At 40.8% G+C, this 21,885-nt stretch overlaps 2 protein-coding genes across 2 annotated transcripts; both read left to right on the forward strand.

Moving 5' to 3' along the window:
* Window positions 1-670: 670 nt before the first annotated feature.
* Window positions 671-4,972, forward strand: LOC115142087 (transmembrane protein 222-like). The gene is made up of 6 exons (XM_029681559.2): window positions 671-843; window positions 1,115-1,199; window positions 1,321-1,352; window positions 1,473-1,569; window positions 1,828-1,958; window positions 3,235-4,972. Exons 1-6 carry the CDS (start codon window positions 722-724, stop codon window positions 3,320-3,322), a joined length of 555 nt encoding a protein of 184 aa, XP_029537419.1. The 5' UTR covers window positions 671-721; the 3' UTR covers window positions 3,323-4,972.
* Window positions 4,973-6,619: 1,647 nt separating this feature from the next.
* On the forward strand, window positions 6,620-8,808 carry LOC115142253 (trophoblast glycoprotein-like). The gene is made up of 2 exons (XM_029681701.2): window positions 6,620-6,879; window positions 7,487-8,808. Exons 1-2 carry the CDS (start codon window positions 6,620-6,622, stop codon window positions 8,499-8,501), a joined length of 1,275 nt encoding a protein of 424 aa, XP_029537561.2. The 3' UTR covers window positions 8,502-8,808.
* Window positions 8,809-21,885: the final 13,077 nt, after the last annotated feature.

Here is a 21,885-nt window from a genome sequence, read left to right on the forward strand (position 1 = left end):
CCATTTGGTTTGCTTAATATAAGGAAATTGAAAGGGTTTATACTTGTACTTTTGATTAATAAAAACATTTTAGAAATTCCATTGACTTTAAATACCTAAGTATATTTGAAACCAAATGCTTTTAGACTTTTACTCAAGTAGTATTGTACTCGGTGACTTTTGTAATTTTCTATTAAGGAATATTTCCTTTTACTCAAGTATGACAAGGTGCACCTTGTGCTGGGGACAATAAAAGGCCACTCTAAAATGTGCAGTTCTGTCACACAACACAATGCCACAGATGTCTAAAATGTCAAAGGAGCATGCAATTGGCATGCAGACTTCAGGAATATCCACCAGAGCTATTGCCATGGAATTTAATCTTAATTTCGCTATATTAAACAGCCTCCAACGTCATTTTATAAAATGTATCTGGATTCTGGAACCGGTCTCAGCTCAGGACCACCACATTGGACCTTTGAGAAGTAGTTTTTTGCAAAAAAAAAAAAAGCTATTTTCCCATTTGAATTGAAATCGAAGATACTTAACTGTTACCAAGAAATGATTTGATATTGATATAAAAACGTCTGCATTGGGCATTTAATTCATATCCAGGCTGGCTTTGTGAGATTTGTTGCATGACTGCTTTGCAGGCCGTCGAACGCGGCCGCCATACGCGCCTACGCATTTTCGTGATGTCAGTTGAGAAGCGACAGGCTACGGCACAGTGTTAAAATTACTGATGGCGCAGGAGGCGGACGAAATAGATATAATGATTAATTATCACGGGGGTTTCGAAAAAATAGACCGGAAAAACAGCCGTTATCCTTATTGCGTCGTTTGGACACCTATTCCAATACTGTCGTGAGTAGCCACTTTTTCGGTTGTTTTCTTTTGCTCTCACCATCTGAAATGGAGACACTATTTACGTGGTCATGTTGATAAATATCAATGGTCATGTAGGCGATCACATCTTTTGGATATTTATATCACTAGCTTGCATTATAGCTAGTGAATTTCCAAATACTATGTGGGCTGGTATTAAAATGCCCATACCGTTAGATGCCCTATAATATACACGCACTCTTTATTCCCAGGACTCCCCAATACAGTGCCGTACCTCTGTTTTGTTCAGGTGGTTGCTCCCCTTCATTGGTCACATGGGGATCTGTACTTCTGCAGGCGTGATAAGAGACTTCGCTGGATCATACTTAGTGTCTGTGAGTATATGCAGATCATGCATTATGACAGTAGGCCTACAGCTTTATGTGCATAATCCTAATGTTATTATCGGACCATCTGTTTCGATAGTTCCTCAAAATGTCCCATCTTTCCTTTCAGGAAGATAATATGGCCTTTGGAAGACCAACAAAGTAAGTTGGCTTTGTTCGTTCAATGCTTGGAGCTAGGCCTGGCATATTGTGCTCAAAATTGACATGCAGGCATTGCAGTTAGGTAGTAAGGCATCTGCGGCATTGCTTGTCTCTTAACAGGTACTGGAAGCTTGATGTTGATAAGGTGTGTGGCACTGGCTCAGCTGCCTGGGACAAGGCAGTGCACGACGCATCGGAGGAGTACAAATGCAGGCCGGTATGAACATTGACAGTGTCATAATAAGACAGACAGACAGGTCTAGTAGTGGAATTATATTTCCTTCCTAAGTTCTATTGAACTATTCTTTTCTCCAGTAAAGGCCTATTGAACATCTCCAATAAAGGCCTATTGTAAGGGGCAAAGGTATTTATATGTACATGTTTTGTACAATGATTGTAAAGGCCCATTGTAGCGATATTGACAAAAACCGCCTAGAGTTAGACCTGACTAGCCTTCTTCCTCTGTCTCTTGTAGCACAACCTCTGCTGTGATAACTGCCACTCCCACGTGGCCCTGGCCCTTAACCTCATGCGCTACGACAACAGAACGTCCTGGAACATGGTCAACCTATGCCTGCGGTCCCTTATCCACGGCAAGCATGTCAGGTGAGATACCATGCAATCATGCAATGAAGAGGTACTCTACTGTATGTAACAGAGTATGCTCATTCCTGTCCTAACCTAGGCGTGAACACTGAACCTTCTGTACAACAATATTTGCCACTCACAAAGCACCATTCTGACTGACCAATCACTCTGTGTGTGTGAGTTTCCTCTGGATGATTTGACTAACTGGTGTGGAAGTAGAATCAGACATGCTGATGAAATGGGCAGAAGCAAACTATGCAAAACAGCAACGGCACCGAGTCTGAACAAGCAAGCATGCACCTGCCAGCAGGCAACGCTCTGCAGGAGGGACAGAGGAGCTCCAGACATGGGGAAACATATGCTGTTGAGAAACCCCCTCATTATTCTCCCCTGACCCACATAGGGAGCTAGTGTCACTGCTTTGTGCAGCCTCTACATTATCGTCCGAGGGCACCACGTCCTTAAACAGTGGGGCGCTGTGTAATTCATCATTGCCAGATGTGGCCCCCTCATCACCACATCAACTCTCTGCCGGGGCTCCCACTGCTGAATCGGGAGGGGGGATACAAGGGTGGAGAACGGGGAAGGAGTGAGGTGAAGGGAGTGGTGTACCTCTGGGAGATTAGAGAGTTGATCTGCCCTCAGTGCCCTGTGTAAATTACCCTGGCTTCTGGGAAATTTAACCGACTGCACTCTATATACTCTCTATATACTGCCAAACAAAAGCCAAAGGCAATCCTAAGAAATGTTTTTGCCATAAGGACTGTTTCATCACATAGAATGTTTATATCTAAAAGAAAATATTTGACTTAGGTAAAATCAGTGGTCATGATAATACATCAGTGCATTATTACTTATCTACCGACAACATATTTGTCTGGAAAAGCAAATAAACTTTAAAGTAATTTTTCCTCAGTTTCACTGTTGCGTAGTTACTGGTCTTTGTATGGTGGAACAAAGCCAAAGTGCAGTAACTTCAGTTACTGCGGTTTTCCTTGGTTTTTACTTGGATTTTGAGGTTACTGCAAATTTCAACCTCAAACTTTCTCTGAAATGGAACATAATTGAAACAGTTGATTATGTCACAAGACAAAACAGATACTACAACGCCTGATTTCAGTCATAACGCAATTTTGACCAAAACAAAGGTGTAGTTACTGAGTTTTGCCCTTGTAGGGCAGTATAGACGACAAATGTATTGTGTTTTTGACCAACAGCCAAAATGTGAGGATTTAATGACTGTCATTACTACTCTCACTGTTCTCTCTCTCTCTCTCCCTCTGTCCTTCCCCAGCTGTGTGTCTTTCCTCAAGACCTGGCTGCCCTTCCTTATGTTGACTGGAGCCCTCGTCACCTTCATCCTAACGCTCAACCTGCACTGACCACACAAGGGACATGAAGAGGGAAACGGAGGGGAGAGATAATACAAGGGATTTTCCTGCTCCGTTGTAATCATAAAAAGTGAAAGAAGAAGAATAAACGTTTTGATGGGACACTTTGTGCAGTGCTAACATTCACACTCATGAGGGCAGTTATGTTCAGCTGTTCTGGCTTGTTTTGAAGTACATTTTACTAGATTCAGAAAGGAATGTCATATAAATGAATGTTTGGCTTGGGATAGTCATAACTATATACAGTGCCTTGCGAAAGTATTCGGCCCCCTTGAACTTTGCGACCTTTTGCCACATTTCAGGCTTCAAACATAAAGATATAAAACTGTATTTTTTTGTGAAGAATCAACAACAAGTGGGACACAATCATGAAGTGGAATGACATTTATTGGATATTTCAAACTTTTTTTAACAAATCAAAAACTGAAAAATTGGGCGTGCAAAATTATTCAGCCCCCTTAAGTTAATACTTTGTAGCGCCACCTTTTGCTGCGATTACAGCTGTAAGTCGCTTGGGGTATGTCTATCAGTTTTGCACATCGAGAGACTGAAATTTTTTCCCATTCCTCCTTGCAAAACAGCTCGAGCTCAGTGAGGTTGGACGGAGAGCATTTGTGAACAGCAGTTTTCAGTTCTTTCCACAGATTCTCGATTGGATTCAGGTCTGGACTTTGACTTGGCCATTCTAACACCTGGATATGTTTATTTTTGAACCATTCCATTGTAGATTTTGCTTTATGTTTTGGATCATTGTCTTGTTGGAAGACAAATCTCCGTCCCAGTCTCAGGTCTTTTGCAGACTCCATCAGGTTTTCTTTCAGAATGGTCCTGTATTTGGCTCCATCCATCTTCCCATAAATTTTAACCATCTTCCCTGTCCCTGCTGAAGAAAAGCAGGCCCAAACCATGATGCTGCCAGGGTGATGAGCTGTGTTGCCAAAAAGTTCAATTTTGGTTTCATCTGACCAGAGCACCTTCTTCCACATGTTTGGTGTGTCTCCCAGGTGGCTTGTGGCAAACTTTAAACGACACTTTTTATGGATATCTTTAAGAAATGGCTTTCTTCTTGCCACTCTTCCATAAAGGCCAGATTTGTGCAATATACGACTGATTGTTGTCCTATGGACAGAGTCTCCCACCTTAGCTGTAGATCTCTGCAGTTCATCCAGAGTGATCATGGGCCTCTTGGCTGCATCTCTGATCAGTCTTCTCCTTGTGTGAGCTGAAAGTTTAGAGGGACGGCCAGGTCTTGGTAGATTTGCAGTGGTCTGATACTCCTTCCATTTCAATATTATCGCTTGCACAGTGCTCCTTGGGATGTTTAAAGCTTGGGAAATCTTTTTGTATCCAAATCCGGCTTTAAACTTCTTCACAACAGTATCTCGGACCTGCCTGGTGTGTTCCTTGTTCTTCATGATGCTCTCTGCGCTTTTAACGGACCTCTGAGACTATCACAGTGCAGGTGCATTTATACGGAGACTTGATTACACACAGGTGGATTGTATTTATCATCATTAGTCATTTAGGTCAACATTGGATCATTCAGAGATCCTCACTGAACTTCTGGAGAGAGTTTGCTGCACTGAAAGTAAAGGGGCTGAATAATTTTGCACGCCCAATTTTTCAGTTTTTGATTTGTTAAAAAAGTTTGAAATATCCAATAAATGTCGTTCCACTTCATGATTGTGTCCCACTTGTTGTTGATTCTTCACAAAAAAATACAGTTTTATATCTTTATGTTTGAAGCCTGAAATGTGGCAAAAGGTCGCAAAGTTCAAGGGGGCCGAATACTTTCGCAAGGCACTGTATATAGAACTGATATAGCATCTGCTAAATGACGATAATTTAAATGTCTAAATTGTCTATGGTCATAAATTCAAATTGGTCTCTCTTACTGACCCCTAACCCCCATTTAACCAGTGTGGGCCACCCATCACTCTTAAATGCCCCCAGCTTATACCAGCTCAACATAATATTACTTTGTAATTGTTTACTATATTTTATCAGACAGTGTTCGTTTTTCATGCAGTAAGTTCTCTGAAGCAACATGCTTGGGAATGTTAATATACTCTACAGTATGCATGACCACTCATTCGATAGAATTACAGAAATGATGGGCAATAAGCTATACCATAGGCTAGTAAAGTCAAATCAAATTGTATTTGTCATGCTTCGTAAACAACAGGTGTAGACTAACAGCGAAATGCTTCCTATCAATGCAGAGACAGAAAATATAGAAAAGTAATAATAAATACAGCGTAACGCTAACCTTGCTATGGGGTAGCAGTACAGAGTCGATCTGCAGGGGTACGAGGTAATTGAGGTAGATATGTACATATAACTAGGGATAAAGTGACTAGGCAATAGGATAGATAATAAACAGTTGCAACAGCGTATGTGATGAGTCAAAAATGTTAGTGTAAAAAATGGGTCAATGCAGATAGTCTGGGTAGTTATTTATTTAACTAAAATATTTAACAGTCTTACGGCTTGCTGGTAGAAACTGTTCAGGGTCCTGTTGGTTCCAGACTTGGTACATCGGCACCGCTTGCCGTATGGTAGCAGAGAGAACAGTCTATGAATTGGATGGCTGGAGTCATTAACTGCCTGTTATTGAGGTCCTGGGTGACAGGGAGCTCGGCCCGAGTGAGGGCGGCACGTAGCCTCGAGTTTAGAACGTTGGGTTCGAATACCGGAACCACAATACTGGAACCCTGCGGGTGCCTCAGGGGAGTTGGCCACGCAAAAACATTTCCCATTACACACTTGTGTGTAACAGGACAAATATAAGCACCGGCGAAATTATTATATGTACTGGGTCCTGGGCACTACCCTCTGTTTAGTGTTGTTATTTATTGGAACAAATATAAATAAAACTACATAATATGCATAGCCTACTTGTTCATTGTTTATAAACTGTTAAATCATATCACACAAAGACACCACAGAGACTCTTCTGTGTAGTATAATATTTTTCGTGTCTGTGCCTTTAAAAAACGTTCACTGTTCCTCTCCTTGATTCTGCGCCGGTATTTCAAGTCAAGCTAACAACTTGCCGGTCCTGTTGCTCAGCAGACGAAACATCCTTCTCACTCAATGCAGACACAAACCATTGGGCTATCATTTGGCACCATCTAAAGAAAGGCTAACACCTCATTATACCGTTATGCCGGAGTCTTGAGGTTTTTTTTCTCCTTGATGTGCATGACACGGCGTAATATGACTCACCGTTAACTGCTCCTTCTGCATATTCTGGTATTTATCAGTTTATAACGTTTCTGTTGAGTTATGAATCATTTGGTAATCCTTGTACTTTTTGGTGCGCTACTCTGTGCGCCCCACCAGTGCTTGGAGTGCCCATCAGGCTGCCAATGCTTTGCTGGCACGCGCACAGTGAAATGCGTTTCCAAGGACCTTCGCTCCATACCACAAGATATTCCAGGATACACAAGGAATGTGATCATCACAGGACACAATATATTCAGAATTGGATCAGACACATTTCAAGAACTGAAAAATGTCACCACCATCATTTTGAGCAACAATAGGTGAGTAGATATTCTCATCAAAGAGAATTGTGTTCTGATGTTTCACTACAGACCAGGGTTCAATCTCAGGCTGTGTCACAGCCAGCCGTGCCCGGGAGACCCATGAGGCGGCACACAATTGGCCCAGTGTTGTCCGGGTTAGGGGAGGGTTTGGCCGGCTGGGATGTCCTTGTCCCAAAGCGCTCTAGTGACTCCTTGTGGGGGTCCGGGCGTCTGCAAGCTGACCCTGGTTGCCAGTTGTACAATGTTTCCTCCGACACATTGGTGCGGCTGGCTTCCTGGTTAAGCAAGCAGTGTGTCAAGAAGCATTGCGGCTTGGCAGGGTTGTGTTTTGGAGCATGCATGGCTCTTGACCTTTGCCTCTCCCTAGTCCATACGGGAGTTTCAGCAATGGGACAAGACTATAACTACCAATTGGAATTCACAGAATTGGGGAGAAATAGCAGGGAAACAATAAAATTATTATTTCATGTTCTCCTGAATGCCATCACACCAACTTATGAATGTTTAGATACCCTATTTGAGCATGACAATAATTCAGCAAGCATTAATTCTGTGTCCAATATGCGGTTTGGGGACTGTAAACATGGTCCATCTGTCTTCCCAGGATCACAGAGGTTGCGTCCCACAGCTTCTCTACCCTTTCCTACCTGCGATCCCTGGACATGAGCTGCAACCATCTGACTCTCATCCACCCTGAAGCCCTCAACATCCCAGGGAGTCCTCTAAAGGAGCTCAACCTTAGCCGCTCCCTCTATAACTACACCTCACTGACAGATCTCACCACCGCACTGCGCTGGGGAGGCCTAGGAGGGTTGCTCAGCCTAGACCTCTCCGGGAACCGCCTGGTCTTCCTACCCCCAGGGATGTTCTCCCACCTCCCTAGCCTGCAGCACCTCTTCCTTGGTAACAACTCCCTAGCATCGGTCTACAACGGCACCTTCTTTGGCCTGCGCCGCCTGGAGCTGCTTGACTTGACCCACAACTCTTTCAGGGCGTTCCAAGGTGATGCTCTGGGGGAGCTGGAAAGGCTGGGGCAAGCCCCCCGCATCCTGCTGAGCCACAACCCCTATGTCTGCACATGTGAGATCCAAGACTTTGCTGTGTGGCTTAAGAATTCCCAGGCTCAGGTGGGGGATGCAGAAGCCCTGACCTGCGCCTCACCCTGGGAGTTTCAGAACAGGCCCCTGCGGGCACTCGGGGTCCAAGTTGTCGGATGCCATGCCACTTCACCACCTCTGGTCGGAATCAGAGACGAGGTGGGTGACCTCTCCCTGCAGACCTCCTACGTCCTCCTGGGTCTGGTGCTGGGCTTTGTGGGCATGGTCTTCCTCTTTGTGCTCTACCTCAACCGGCAAGGTATTAAAAAGTGGGTGGTGGAGACGCGAGATGCCTGCCATGAAGTGTTGGAGGGGTATCACCACCGCTATGAGATCGACACTGACCCACGGCGGGAATACCTCTCAAAAGACGTCAGAGTCGAAGAGAAGCCACCGACAAACGGTAGTTTTGGACAGGCTCACTCAGATAACCGCTTATCACAGCTACCCACTGACACCTGTTTAGTTCAGATCCCCTCAGACACACAGCTCAAACCAGGCTCCATCTCGGTGGATTTGTGATTCCTCATTCCCTGGAATGGAACTGGACTGGAGTGGACTTGCATTCAGGTTTGGGTAGGTTACTTTCTCAATGTAATCTGTTACAGTTACTAGTTACCTGTCCAAAATGGTAATCAGTAACGTAACTTTTGGATTACCCAAACTCAGTAATGTAAATTGGTTTACTTTCCCCTTATTAGAAGTAGATCAAAATTATCCATACACACACATTTGGTGTGTCATGATAGTGGTCTCTGACTTGTGGTCAGACTTGCTCTGGTGGAACTAATTTAAACCTGTTATTTTATCAATGCCGAATTAAATGTCATTGAGAAAACAGCAGACATCCTTTATGAATTTGAAAGTAATCTTCTAGTTTTTCAAAAGCATCTGTAATCTGATATTTTGGGCTGGTAACATTACTGATTAAAAGTACATTTTTTTCTTTTGTAATCAGATTACAAATCATCAGTTTCTGCTCAACCATGCACACATGTGTGAGGGACTTACCTGTATCATACATTTCTGTACAATATGTTGAATATAATTACATAACCTATGTAAGCATAACAATGTATAACAGTTCTACAGTTTATCCTTACATAAGTGATGTAATTACACTATTTAATGGAGAGACTATTTTAAGTGTGAACAGCCGGGCTCGTGGTACCTGCATATCCTTGATGCCTCTCTTGCTGTGGCCACATTTTTACTAACTTGCATAGATTTAACCAAGTTGCTATCCGTCTTTGGTGTTGTATGTGTTATTATATTATACAGTGCCTTGCGAAAGTATTCGGCCCCCTTGAACTTTGCGACCTTTTGCCACATTTCAGGCTTCAAACATAAAGATATAAAACTGTATTTTTTTGTGAAGAATCAACAACAAGTGGGACACAATCATGAAGTGGAACGACATTTATTGGATATTTCAAACTTTTTTAACAAATCAAAAACTGAAAAATTGGGCATGCAAAATTATTCAGCCCCCTTAAGTTAATACTTTGTAGCGCCACCTTTTGCTGCGATTACAGCTGTAAGTCGCTTGGGGTATGTCTCTATCAGTTTTGCACATCGAGAGACTGAAATTTTTTCCCATTCCTCCTTGCAAAACAGCTCGAGCTCAGTGAGGTTGGATGGAGAGCATTTGTGAACAGCAGTTTTCAGTTCTTTCCACAGATTCTCGATTGGATTCAGGTCTGGACTTTGACTTGGCCATTCTAACACCTGGATATGGTTATTTTTGAACCATTCCATTGTAGATTTTGCTTTATGTTTTGGATCATTGTCTTGTTGGAAGACAAATCTCCGTCCCAGTCTCAGGTCTTTTGCAGACTCCATCAGGTTTTCTTCCAGAATGGTCCTGTATTTGGCTCCATCCATCTTCCCATCAATTTTAACCATCTTCCCTGTCCCTGCTGAAGAAAAGCAGGCCCAAACCATGATGCTGCCACCACCATGTTTGACAGTGGGGATGGTGTGTTCAAGGTGATGAGCTGTGTTGCTTTTACGCCAAACATAACGTTTTGCATTGTTGCCAAAAAGTTCAATTTTGTTTTCATCTGACCAGAGCACCTTCTTCCACATGTTTGGTGTGTCTCCCAGGTGGCTTGTGGCAAACTTTAAACGACACTTTTTATGGATATCTTTAAGAAATGGCTTTCTTCTTGCCACTCTTCCATAAAGGCCAGATTTGTGCAATATACGACTGATTGTTGTCCTATGGACAGAGTCTCCCACCTCAGCTGTAGATCTCTGCAGTTCATCCAGAGTGATCATGGGCCTCTTGGCTGCATCTCTGATCAGTCTTCTCCTTGTATGAGCTGAAAGTTTAGAGGGACGGCCAGGTCTTGGTAGATTTGCAGTGGTCTGATACTCCTTCCATTTCAATATTATCGCTTGCACAGTGCTCCTTGGGATGTTTAAAGCTTGGCAAATCTTTTTGTATCCAAATCCGGCTTTAAACTTCTTCACAACAGTATCTCGGACCTGCCTGGTGTGTTCCTTGTTCTTCATGATGCTCTCTGCGATTTTAACGGACCTCTGAGACTATCACAGTGCAGGTGCATTTATACGGAGACTTGATTACACACAGGTGGATTGTATTTATCATCATTAGTCATTTAGGTCAACATTGGATCATTCAGAGATCCTCACTGAACTTCTGGAGAGAGTTTGCTGCACTGAAAGTAAAAGGGGCTGAATAATTTTGCACGCCCAATTTTTCAGTTTTTGATTTGTTAAAAAGGTTTGAAATATCCAATAAATGTCGTTCCACTTCATGATTGTGTCCCACTTGTTGATTCTTCACAAAAAAAATACAGTTTTATATCTTTATGTTTGAAGCCTGAAATGTGGCAAAAGGTCGCAAAGTTCAAGGGGGCCGAATACTTTCGCAAGGCACTGTACTTTGTGGGTCTTATTGACATATCTAGATGGAACCAAAGCAATATAGCCTATCTGAAGGGTCTTGACTGCAAAACTAACCTTGAATGTCTACTCTTTTGGGAAGATTGAATGATTGTACACTGCACTAAGTCATATCTTCGTCCTTAACTGATTTTGTAACCAGACGTGACAAGTTCAAGACAGAAAGAATGGGCACATATTTCCAGAGTGCAGAAGTGATGTGGTATTGAAGTGATGAAGCAGGATCTAGTGTGGTGTATAAACTCACGTGCATAACTTACCAGTGTTATGTAAAGATAATTGAAATGAAACAATTGTAAAAAAAAACTTTGTGGTGCTGAATAAAAACATGTTTTCAAGATGTTATCCAAATCATATTTGTAGTAAGTTTCCATTTAGTCTTAAAGGAACTTTACAACTCTACAGGGAGATGTTGGAATGAACACTGCTCCATTGCCCCATTCTGTTACTATGTGCAGGGCTAGTGTGACTCTCCTGCTTAGCGCAGATGGGGAAAGGGAGATGATTAAGTGTGTCTGTAGGGGGAAAGTGGGACAAGATGAAGGATGCTAGTCAGAGTTGCACCTGCTGGCTCTGCAGGTATCGGCGCATCTCTCTATCCTGCGTGTGAGTTTAGTTGCAGGGACTTTCATAACTAATGATCGCTATTGACCAAAGCAACACTGACAGTATATATTCATCTCCACCTCAATGCTACTGGCTCTGGTGTGTGTGAGTTTATCTATTCAGTAAGCATATTTTGGTGATCTTATTATATGACATAGCACGCAATGATGTCTGATGCGTGGTTGCAGTCATGTAAAGTGCAAATCGTTTTACAGATTGATTGCTTGATCTTTTCAAGGATGTCATGTCCACCTTTTAAATGTGTCATTTATTAAGTGGTATCTTCAGCTAAAAGGACATCTGCTCAGTCATCCCAAGGCAAGTGACGTATTGCACTGATACACTAGTGACAGCCTCGGTTGCTGTCAAAATGATGGCGGTGTAAGGAGGACGTGGTTCCGCACTGGCAGGATTTCTAAAACACCTGGAAACGCTGGCTATCATCAATAATCCCAGCAGGGTCTACATGCACTCTACTGAAGACAGTAAATGGGCTGAGATTAACCGTGCACTGAGTAAGGTCAAAGCCAGTCCTCTAATTACATGCACTTGGAGTAGAAGAGGCAGTGCATTCCTCCCGGCTCACTCATTATTTGTTGGAAGAGAGGGTCATAACCTACAGAAAGTCTGCAGAATAAAGGAGAGGAGATAAAAGGTTCGTAAACTCAAAGCAAACATGACCTGGAAGCGTTTCAATGGTTTTACGTGACTGATGAGCCCATGTTTTGCTCTATGCTTTTTCAGCTACTGGAGGTGCATTGCACCCTTATTTGAATTGGAAACAGAAATCTATGATATAGACATTGAATGTGTTTAAACAGTTTCTTTTCACCCTTTTACCAAGGAATAAGATCACCTCACCACACCAGCTACATTTGCCAGGCAGCTGTTTTACACCAGCAAGCTCCACTCACATCAGTTATTTAATGCAGTCAAGTGAAAAATATACAGAAGTTCTGCCACTTTTAGGCTGAGGCATGGCTATTATTGTGTGACTAGCTCCTATAGTGGGTTTAGGCCAGGGTGGACTCTTCAGGAATCCAACCCGTTTGGGTTAGATCAGTCAAATGTATGAGGGTGCCCTCTACTGGCATGAGTCTATACTATGTCTCTGTTAAAAATGACCATATAATTAGGCCACTAATTCTATTGTCATATCTAACAAAGGGATGGCATGTACCCTTCTGTGACACTGTATTGCAGCGACACAACAACCCAATTCCAAGAGTCCAATCAAACGAAATGAACATCACAAATCGCCTGAAGGAAGGTTGCTTTTTCAATTTGTACTTCGTTATAGACATATTACTTTGAAGTTTGACTCCGAAATGAAGTTTGTCAGTATTGTTATCTGGGTGGGTGTTTTTGCTTTACAGATGTTTAGGCAGTTTAAAACCCTGATGCCCCCCTTGATCCCGAAGCAATGGGCCAGCACCCCTCCCATCAACATAGACACGCAGCTAGTTCTGAGAAATATCTATGAACACTGGACAATGACACAGTCCACCACCGGACAAAGATCTCACCATACCATCAGAGATACTAATACACCCAGGTTTGGACCCATGTTTGGAGAACCTCTTACCCGACTAACTGAGCTTGGGAGTGGGGAGAGAGCAAGATCGAGCAGACCTTTCTGGATTAGGAAAGTTGGAGAAATCAATAGGAGGCTGAAAGATGTGTATTTTAGGCCTCTGTTCATACGCCATGTATAATCCTGAATTTATGTATTTATTTATTTGTGTATTTTATTTTCCATTTCAGAATTTATTTTCCAATTGATCGGTCTAGGCTATTTATTTATTTTTGTGTTGCATTTTCAATTTCTCTATTTAATTTCCACTTTTAATTATTTCTTGACTGAAATGTATTTATTTCAAGTGACACTGGGCGTTCCATATCTCTGATGCTACACATATCAGTAGATCTCTGGTCAGATACTTCGCAAATTGCGCCGACTACTGGATGATAAACATGTCATATGAATAGATATCCGCCTGGTGGCCGACACACTGCGAAATGACGGAAACGGATGAGGAGCTTGAATATGAGGGCGGTGGGAAAAAGGATGAGTGGACTTTTGTCCAAAAGAATGGAAAGGGGAGGAAAGTTGTTTTGGTAAATGTGTCTAGTGCTTCAGATACCCCATCGTATCTAGTAGGAATGTGTTTTGGGGGTTAACAAGATATCCCCAACTTAGTGGATCCGTGTGGACCCCAATGTAGTGATCCCGTGTGGCTCAGTTGGTAGAGCATGGCCCTTGCAACGCCAGGATTGTGGGTTTGATTCCCATGGGGGACGAGTGTGGGGTAAAATGACAAAAGTGTACCCACCCACGACTGTAAGTTGCTTTGGATAAGAGTGTCTGCTAAATGACTCAAATATAAAAAATATCAAAACTGGCGAAGAAAGCAATGTCACTGGAACTGATGAATATGATGTGTCGTGCTTTGATCTTCGAAGCAGGGCACCTGCCATTTATGGAGTAGCGGAAGAATTTGACTTTGCTCTATGGAATTAGATTCATGGAGTGGTCGATGCACCTACAATTCATTGCGTGGTAAATGGCAGGAAGGAGAAGAGTTTGTCTCTTCTTGTGTTTTTTGATGAGTTTCTCCCTATCCAAGTGCAGCTGGGATAGACTCAGTCAGTATTAGATAGAACATCGTGACCCTTCCCGCCTGTGGGGGAAACAACCTGTGGTCACCTAGGTTACCCCATTGGTTCACAGCAAAAACTTGACCTCTTTCAAACGAAATGTTCTTGTTGTCTGCTTGTTTTAGTCAATTACAAAACTATACTGATCAAAAATATAAACGCAACATGTAAAGTGTTGGTCCCATGTTTCATGAGCTGAAATAAAAGATCCCAGAAATGTTCCATACACACAAAAAGCTTATTTATCTAAAATGTTGTGCACACATTTGTTTACATTCCTGTTAGTGCGGAGGGGGGTGCTGATGAGTATTTTTTTCTGTAAAAAGCCCTTTCGCTGCTGCTACTCTCTGTTTATTATCTATGCATAGTCACTTTACTTATCTATTTTTTTACTTAACACTTATTTATCTTAAAACTGCATTGTTGGTTAAGGTCCTGTAAGTAAGCATTTCACTGTTGTGTTCGATGCATGTGACAAATAAGATTTGATTGAGACTGCAATTTGACCACAAGAACATAATAATTTAGAAAGGCTTAAAATGAGGGTGTGTTTCGTGTAGGCTTACCCTGGCATGATATTTTGATAACCATGCAAGTCTCTCTTGGACAAGGTGACATATCAATATTTTCAGCTTTCTTTACTCTCAGACTCTAAAATGCTAATTAGCATCAAAGTACACATCATGCAAAACTACAAATCCCTGCAAGCTCCTGCAAGTCTAACTGATACCTTTGCTAACAGGTATTGTGTTCATTTATAACTTGCACAAGACAGTTCACAGAATTGTACATTTTTAAAGAAATTTGCCAATTTATTCATTACTACACTTAGATAGTTAATCCAGAGATTCTTACCGTTGCCTTGATTTTTGATGTCTTCACTATTATTTTACAATGTAAAAAATAGTCAAAATAAAGAAAAAATATAATTACACGGGGGAAAACTAAAGAGAAAACTAAAGATAATTACTACTTTATATAAGATAAAGAAAACTATAAGGTGGAGCACATTGAGAAATGGTTGGAGCTTAAGTAAATCAATATCAAGAACATAATAATAGCCTATTTGTAAAAGTTGTTTTTTTATATATAATTATTTTGATAGTAGGATTCTAGTTTATTTACTGGTACTATTGTTGAAGAATGCAATTTTGTTTAAGAAAAGTAACTGTATTTTTTTTGTATTGAAAAAACAAATTGCACTGTACAGAACAAACTATTGATTGGTCCAGTCTACTTACTAACCAGAGTCCCTAGAATACAAATCAGATGAGTTTGAACTGTGGTCAGCTTAAAATGGGGTGCCTGGAAACTTTATGGTACATATATAGTACTGTACAGGAAAAACAATTATTTGTGCCTCATGTAAAAGTGGGGTCAGGAGTACTCAGTAGGGTCTGTAGAATCTATATATGGTGTTATTTCATGAGGCTCTGAAAAATACAGAGTGTTGCTGGACTTTTGCTCCACCCATTCCATTGGCCACAATGTGAATCACTGTATATGGAATACATATTGGCTTTTAGAGCAAAAACTATTCTAGGTGCTGCAGTAAAAGTACTGTAAGAAATAATCAGCAGGCTCTGTAGAAAATATATATGGAGTAATTTCATGGGGCACTGAATAATATGAAAGTGTTGCTGGACTTTTCCTCTACCCATTCCATTGACCACAATGCGAATCACTGTGTATGGAATACATATTGGCTTATAGAGCAAAAACTATTCTAGGTGCCACAGTAAAAGTACTGTAGGGAATACTCAGCAGGGTCAATAGAATCTATAGGGTGTAATTTCATGGGGCTCTGAATAATATGGAGTGTTACTGGACTTTTACTGTGGTCAAACAGCTTAAAGTGGTTTGCCTGGACACTGTACAGTACAAATATAGCACTGTACAATGATTGATTGTGTGCCCATAAAACCAGGGTCCAGTCTACTCACTACAGTCCCTAAAATACAAAACAGGTGAGTTTGAACAAAAAGCCAGGTCATAGGAAGCTTTATGTTGACATTTGAACAGTGAGACACATATCAGCACCACGGACAGCTACCATTTTAGCATGTTATGTTGTCGCCCGTCAGCCAAATATGTGGCCCAAAAGCATATGAATGTGATTTCATATTTGAGTCATTGCTAGACCACACACTGGTAAAGAGAACACGTTATTACCTGTCTCAAATCAACTTGGGAGGAAAATACTCAGTTGGGGTTCTACTAACCAAATATGTTCCGTTTTCAGGGGGCTGTGTCAAACAGCGTGCTGGTTATTACTCTGTCTTTCTTGTAATGCCTACATTGAGTCCTGCATGTGAAATTAATTCCAAAATAAGAAATGAATGGACTTTTTTGTGTTGTGAATATCCGTTGGAAAAACAAAACCCGTAACACTTTTTTTTGTTGCTTACCCTAGCGTGAAATGAATTGCCATTCCATACACAACTTTCATGCCCTCTTGCCTTGCACTAATGGTAGTGCCAAATATGGATTATTAGCAGGGGATTTGTTAAGAAGCCAACTGCTTCAAAGACTGCAACACTGATGGGCTGTCATACCTGTATAACTGTGACACATTTATACATTCTGTTGCTAGTGACAACAAGGTGAGATTAAACAAAATAGTACAATCAGAGAATGTAAACAAGGCTCAGGTTCAAAACATATTGCCTGTGGAGCGTTTCAATGAGGGAATGTCAACTGCTCATAGAAGACGCTCAGGCTGCCAACTAAATAAGCAAAGTGTTCAGACTTTTGAGGATAAAGAACTTGCTTCTGATTTTCATCCGGATGTAGCCAAGAGTTCGTATGAGGAAGTGTCAGTGGTGCAGCTCAATCAAATCTCAGACACGCAAGATATTGGGAATGAATAGTACCACTTAGAGACAGAGGGTGGGTTGCACCAACACGATTTAAACGAATCTAGGATTAGATCTAATCTAGGTTTTGTAAATCTAGGTTTATAATTAATCAGAGATGTGTTTGCACCAATTCATTTTAAATCTGGATCAGTAAATCTATGATTAATGGTGGGTTGCACCAACCCACTCTTAAACTGGGTTAAATCAAGGTTTATCTATTAATCTTGTTGCACCAAATGGCAGCATATCTACTGGGGAGAGACCAAAACGACAGAGTTCCTCAGAGAATAATTAGAGACAGGTTGAATCCTGTTGAGTTTAATGATAATGAACTCAATATTAGTAGGCTATTTACGTGCCCATTCTGTACAACAACTAAATTCGGGTTTATGATATGCCCAGCCTTGATACGAGTGATGATGTTATGCAACATGCTGTAACGGGCCTGATAACAGTAACATTGTAGTGAAGTTGCATTAACGTTAGTTTTAACGTGCATTATTATAGCCATTGATCTTTACCAGTTATTTATGCTTACTAAATAAATATTGTTGGGTCGAGTTGTCCATCGTTATCATAGGGGTTATGAAGAGGGGCAAACTGCTGGGGATGAGTCTCAGATATCTTATGGGTGATAGGATCAATTCACTTGGACGGAGGCCCCCCTCCGGTTCCGGTCTATTGCATCCTTTTTGGCTTTCCCTTTCTTTTTTTCCCAGCACGCTTTCATCCGATTTGAGAAACGGTGACGTTTTTTTAAAGGGCCATGATCAGGTGGCTAACGGACAAAAATAAATGAATAAATAACGTTAAGTAATGACAATAATAAATAATATTTTATGCTAATCTGTCACGTTCTGACCTTAGTTCTTTTGTTATGTATTTGTTTTAGTATGGTCAGGGCGTGAGTTGGATGGGTTGTCTATGTTCTTTTTTCTATGATTTGGGATTTCTGTGTTTGGCCTGGTATGGTTCTCAATTAGAGGCAGATGTCATTTGTTGTCCCTAATTGAGAACCATACTTAGGTAGCCTGGTTTCACTTTTGAGTTGTGGATAGTTATTTCCTGTTTAGTGTTTTTGTCTTTGTCCTTACGGGACTGTTGGTTTGTTATTTATTGTTTTGTTCAGTGTTCTAGTACGTCATTAAAAGCTATGAACACTTACCACGCTGCGCATTGGTCCTCCTCTCTTTCTCCCAACGACGAACGTTACACTATCTAGCTTGGTTTTTAAACTAGCTAGCTACAGTAGCTAACGTTAGCTAACGAATGAGGTTTCTGTCTAGTTCTGGCAAATAACAGATTTTATTTCAAATCAGCCAACCCATGAGAACATTTCACGATGGAGTTGGAGAGGTTCTAACCTTACATTGTTAATATTTTATCAAGGAACAGCAACTGTGTGGCCTCATTTGTCAAATCGTCCAGCTACTCCGTTTCAACTCACGAAATACCTCTTATATTGGTGCAACATGTCACTAATCATAGTTTAAAACCGTTCATCATAGATTTACTGATCTAAAATGAAGAAAATTGTCAAACTATTCAGTCAAACGTAACACTACCTCATGTGTACGGTGTGAAGCATGCTGGATTATTGAACTCTCTGCAGTACTTCAATATTACAGACAATTTTTCGTTGTTGATATAATGCATTATATTTTAGAAGGAGGTGCACCATTTGAGGTCAAAACTTGTGTTACAGTATATACAAGCCAACTTTGTGACTTCTAAAGATGTGTAAGGTAAGAGTTATGCCACAGGACTACCTGACATGATGACTCCTTGCTGTCCCCAGTCCACCTGGCCATGCTGCTGCTCCAGTTTCAACTGTTCTGCCTTACTATTATTCGACCATGCTGGTCATTTATGAACATTTGAACATCTTGGCCATGTTCTGTTATAATCTCCACCCGGCACAGCCAGAAGAGGACTGGCCACCCCACATATTGCTCTCTCTAATTCTCTCTTTCTTTCTCTCTCTCGGAGGACCTGAGCCCTAGGACCGTGCCCCAGGACTACCTGACATGATGACTCCTTGCTGTCCCCAGTCCACCTGACTGTGCTGCTGCTCCAGTTTCAACTGTTCTGCCTTATTATTATTCGACCATGCTGGTCATTTATGAACATTTGAACATCTTGGCCATGTTCTGTTATAATCTCCAACCGGCACAGCCAGAAGAGGACTGGCCACCCCACATAGCCTGGTTCCTCCCTAGGTTTCTTCCTAGGTTTTGGCCTTTCTAGGGAGTTTTTCCTAGCCGCCGTGCTTCTACACCTGCATTGCTTGCTGTTTGGGGTTTTATGCTGGGTTTCTGTACAGCACTTTGAGATATAAGCTGATGTACGAAGGGCTATATAAATAAATTTGATTTGATTTGAGTTAATTCATTTAACTATGGCTACACAGAGAGGAGGAATCATCCACCTGTACTCACATTGGATGATGGGAGCAATGAATTGGGTCTAAATGCTATTCAGTCTTGGTGTCTGCTCTGTAATTTGCCATTGATATTTGGTGATCTGGTACAGAAAGATGATAAATACTGGCAGCTGCTTCTGTTACTACTACAAATGGTAAATATTGTGTTTTCTCCTATACTAACAGAGGGCATGGCAATCTATCTGAAGCACTTAATTGCTGGACATCATAGGCTTTTCAAGTGTTTGTTTCCAGATAGAAATCTGTTACCGAAACACCACTTCATGATACATTATCCTCGTTGTATAAGGAATATTGGGCCCATTCTTCAGTATGCGCTACGAGGCTAAACATCATTTCTTTAAAAAGCAACTGAAGAGTTTTGAGAATGTGATTATGAGCTTAGCCAAGAAACACCAAAATTATATGGCATATAATTGGGAAACTTTCAGTCAGGATAGACTACCTACCTATAGGTCCGGGAAAGGTGTCAAGGCTCAATGACCTGAAAGAAAGCCATGAGATTGCTGCCAAGTTGAATGTCTCAATGCAAACAAATGTTTTGTCAGTTAAATGGGTAAAGCACAATGGTACATATATGGTCATATATGGTGAAGTAGTCATTGAAATGCCAGTATTTTACAAAATGAAGGCTATTGTTCAGAAAGAGGAAAATGTTTTTTTTTGGTTGGGTCAGCTCTTGAAACGTTATGTTTTGATGATCATTTGCATGCATTTAAAGTTGTTTTGAAGCAAAGTCCACCATGTGTGGTATTTCAAGTAAATGACATCATGTACCACGAATTTGCTCATGTCATATGGAGCAAGGGATTTTTTTTTACTACATTGCCCCCTACTGTCACTTGATAACAGTTTAAACCAGAGCTGATACTTATGGTTAGGTTGTGAGAAACATATTTGTTTTTAATGTAAACGTCAGCATTTTCCAACAAACCTATTGATTTTCTCATGTCAAATGGAGCAGGGGATTCTTTTGACTACATTCTACTGTCACTTTATGACAGTTTAAGGCAGCGCTGGGACTTATGGTTTGGTCATAATAAACATATTTGAATGTTGAAACAGCTTTGCTTGAGTTTATTGTGAAATTTCAAGTGTTTTTACAAAATGTCATTTCCATTTAATTAGGGGAAGAGTAAATACATTAACACATTTTTACTCTAATGGGAGTCATCGTAGATCAACACTAGCGAGTGTCACTATAACACTCAAAGTGTTGATAACCTCTTAGTGTTAAATGTTTATCAACACCGGCCAGTATAGTAGAGTGTTCACTTTTTGCACTCCTCAGTGTTAAATCGACACTAGAAATGTAACACTTTGATCAGTGTACTTTGTACTCTGTGTAGAGTGGGACCATATGTACTCGCTGACAGTGTTAAATTTAACACTTAAAGTGTTGATTTAACACTTTCAAATTTACTGTGTATAATGCATGTTAAAACTAATGTTAATGCTACTTCACTACAATCTTACCGTTATCAGGCCCGTTACAGCATGTTGCATAAAATCATCATTCGTACCAAGTCTGGGCATATCATGAACTCCAATTCAATTGTTGTACAAATGGGCATGTAAATAGCCTACTAATAATGAGTTAATTATCATAAAACTCAACAGGATTAAACCTGTCTCTAATTATTCTCTGAGGAACTTTCCACAGTAGATATGCTGCCATTTTAGCAGGTTAAACACCTCAAGTGGCTGTTTAGAATTCATCTCCAATCTAAGTTGATATATTTTTTTTAATTCATTACATTTACATTTACATTGAGGTAAGGCTTAGACTATATCTAGATTTAAAGTGAAAACTAAACTTAGATTAGAGGAATGATTTAACTGAACTAGGATTCATTTAAAACTAGCTTTAACATTTGGTGCAACAAGATGAATAGATCAACCTTGATTTAACCCAGTTTAAGAGTTAATCCATATTGGTGCAACCCACCCAGAAAGTTGTGGTAAAGGTTTATCAGATGAGGAAATATGAAGCTCTATGACAAAATGTAATTACATGAGCAGCATGTAACTGGAGAGGTTGACGTCGAAATAAGAGGATACACTGAAATGTGTTCTTTCAGATGAGGCAAATTTTGGATTCAGGCATACCACTCCAAATTCAGGCATACCACTCCAAATAATGGTATGTTACATTGGCTCGTGAAGAATGGGAGAGGGTCCTTTCGGAGAGAAGTGGTAGGTATTTCAAAACGTTCTCATGGGTAGGCCTATTTGCAGGAAATATTAAAGAGTAGAATCCTTACTGTGTAGTACATTTTCAACATTATACATTTTCAGACACACATATATATATATATATATATATATATATATATATATATTTTTTTAAATATTTTTTTTTATATAATTTCATAATACTGCCGCATATAAGGTGTACAAGGAATTAACA

Source organism: Oncorhynchus nerka, linkage group LG14 (genome assembly GCF_034236695.1).
Source record: "Oncorhynchus nerka isolate Pitt River linkage group LG14, Oner_Uvic_2.0, whole genome shotgun sequence".
Taxonomy (NCBI): domain Eukaryota; kingdom Metazoa; phylum Chordata; class Actinopteri; order Salmoniformes; family Salmonidae; genus Oncorhynchus; species Oncorhynchus nerka.

What these genes read in the sequence shown, in the direction of transcription:
- LOC115142253 (XM_029681701.2), top strand. Translation starts at nt 6,620, where the DNA reads ATGAATCATTTGGTAATCCTTGTACTTTTTGGTGCGCTACTCTGTGCG. An exon ending in ATCATTTTGAGCAACAATAG is followed by an intron (nt 6,880 to 7,486) that starts GTGAGTAGATAT and finishes CTGTCTTCCCAG; the next exon opens with GATCACAGAGGTTGCGTCCC.
- LOC115142087 (XM_029681559.2), top strand. Translation starts at nt 722, where the DNA reads ATGGCGCAGGAGGCGGACGAAATAGATATAATGATTAATTATCACGGG. An exon ending in CTGGATCATACTTAGTGTCT is followed by an intron (nt 1,200 to 1,320) that starts GTGAGTATATGC and finishes CTTTCCTTTCAG; the next exon opens with GAAGATAATATGGCCTTTGG. An exon ending in GCCTTTGGAAGACCAACAAA is followed by an intron (nt 1,353 to 1,472) that starts GTAAGTTGGCTT and finishes GTCTCTTAACAG; the next exon opens with GTACTGGAAGCTTGATGTTG.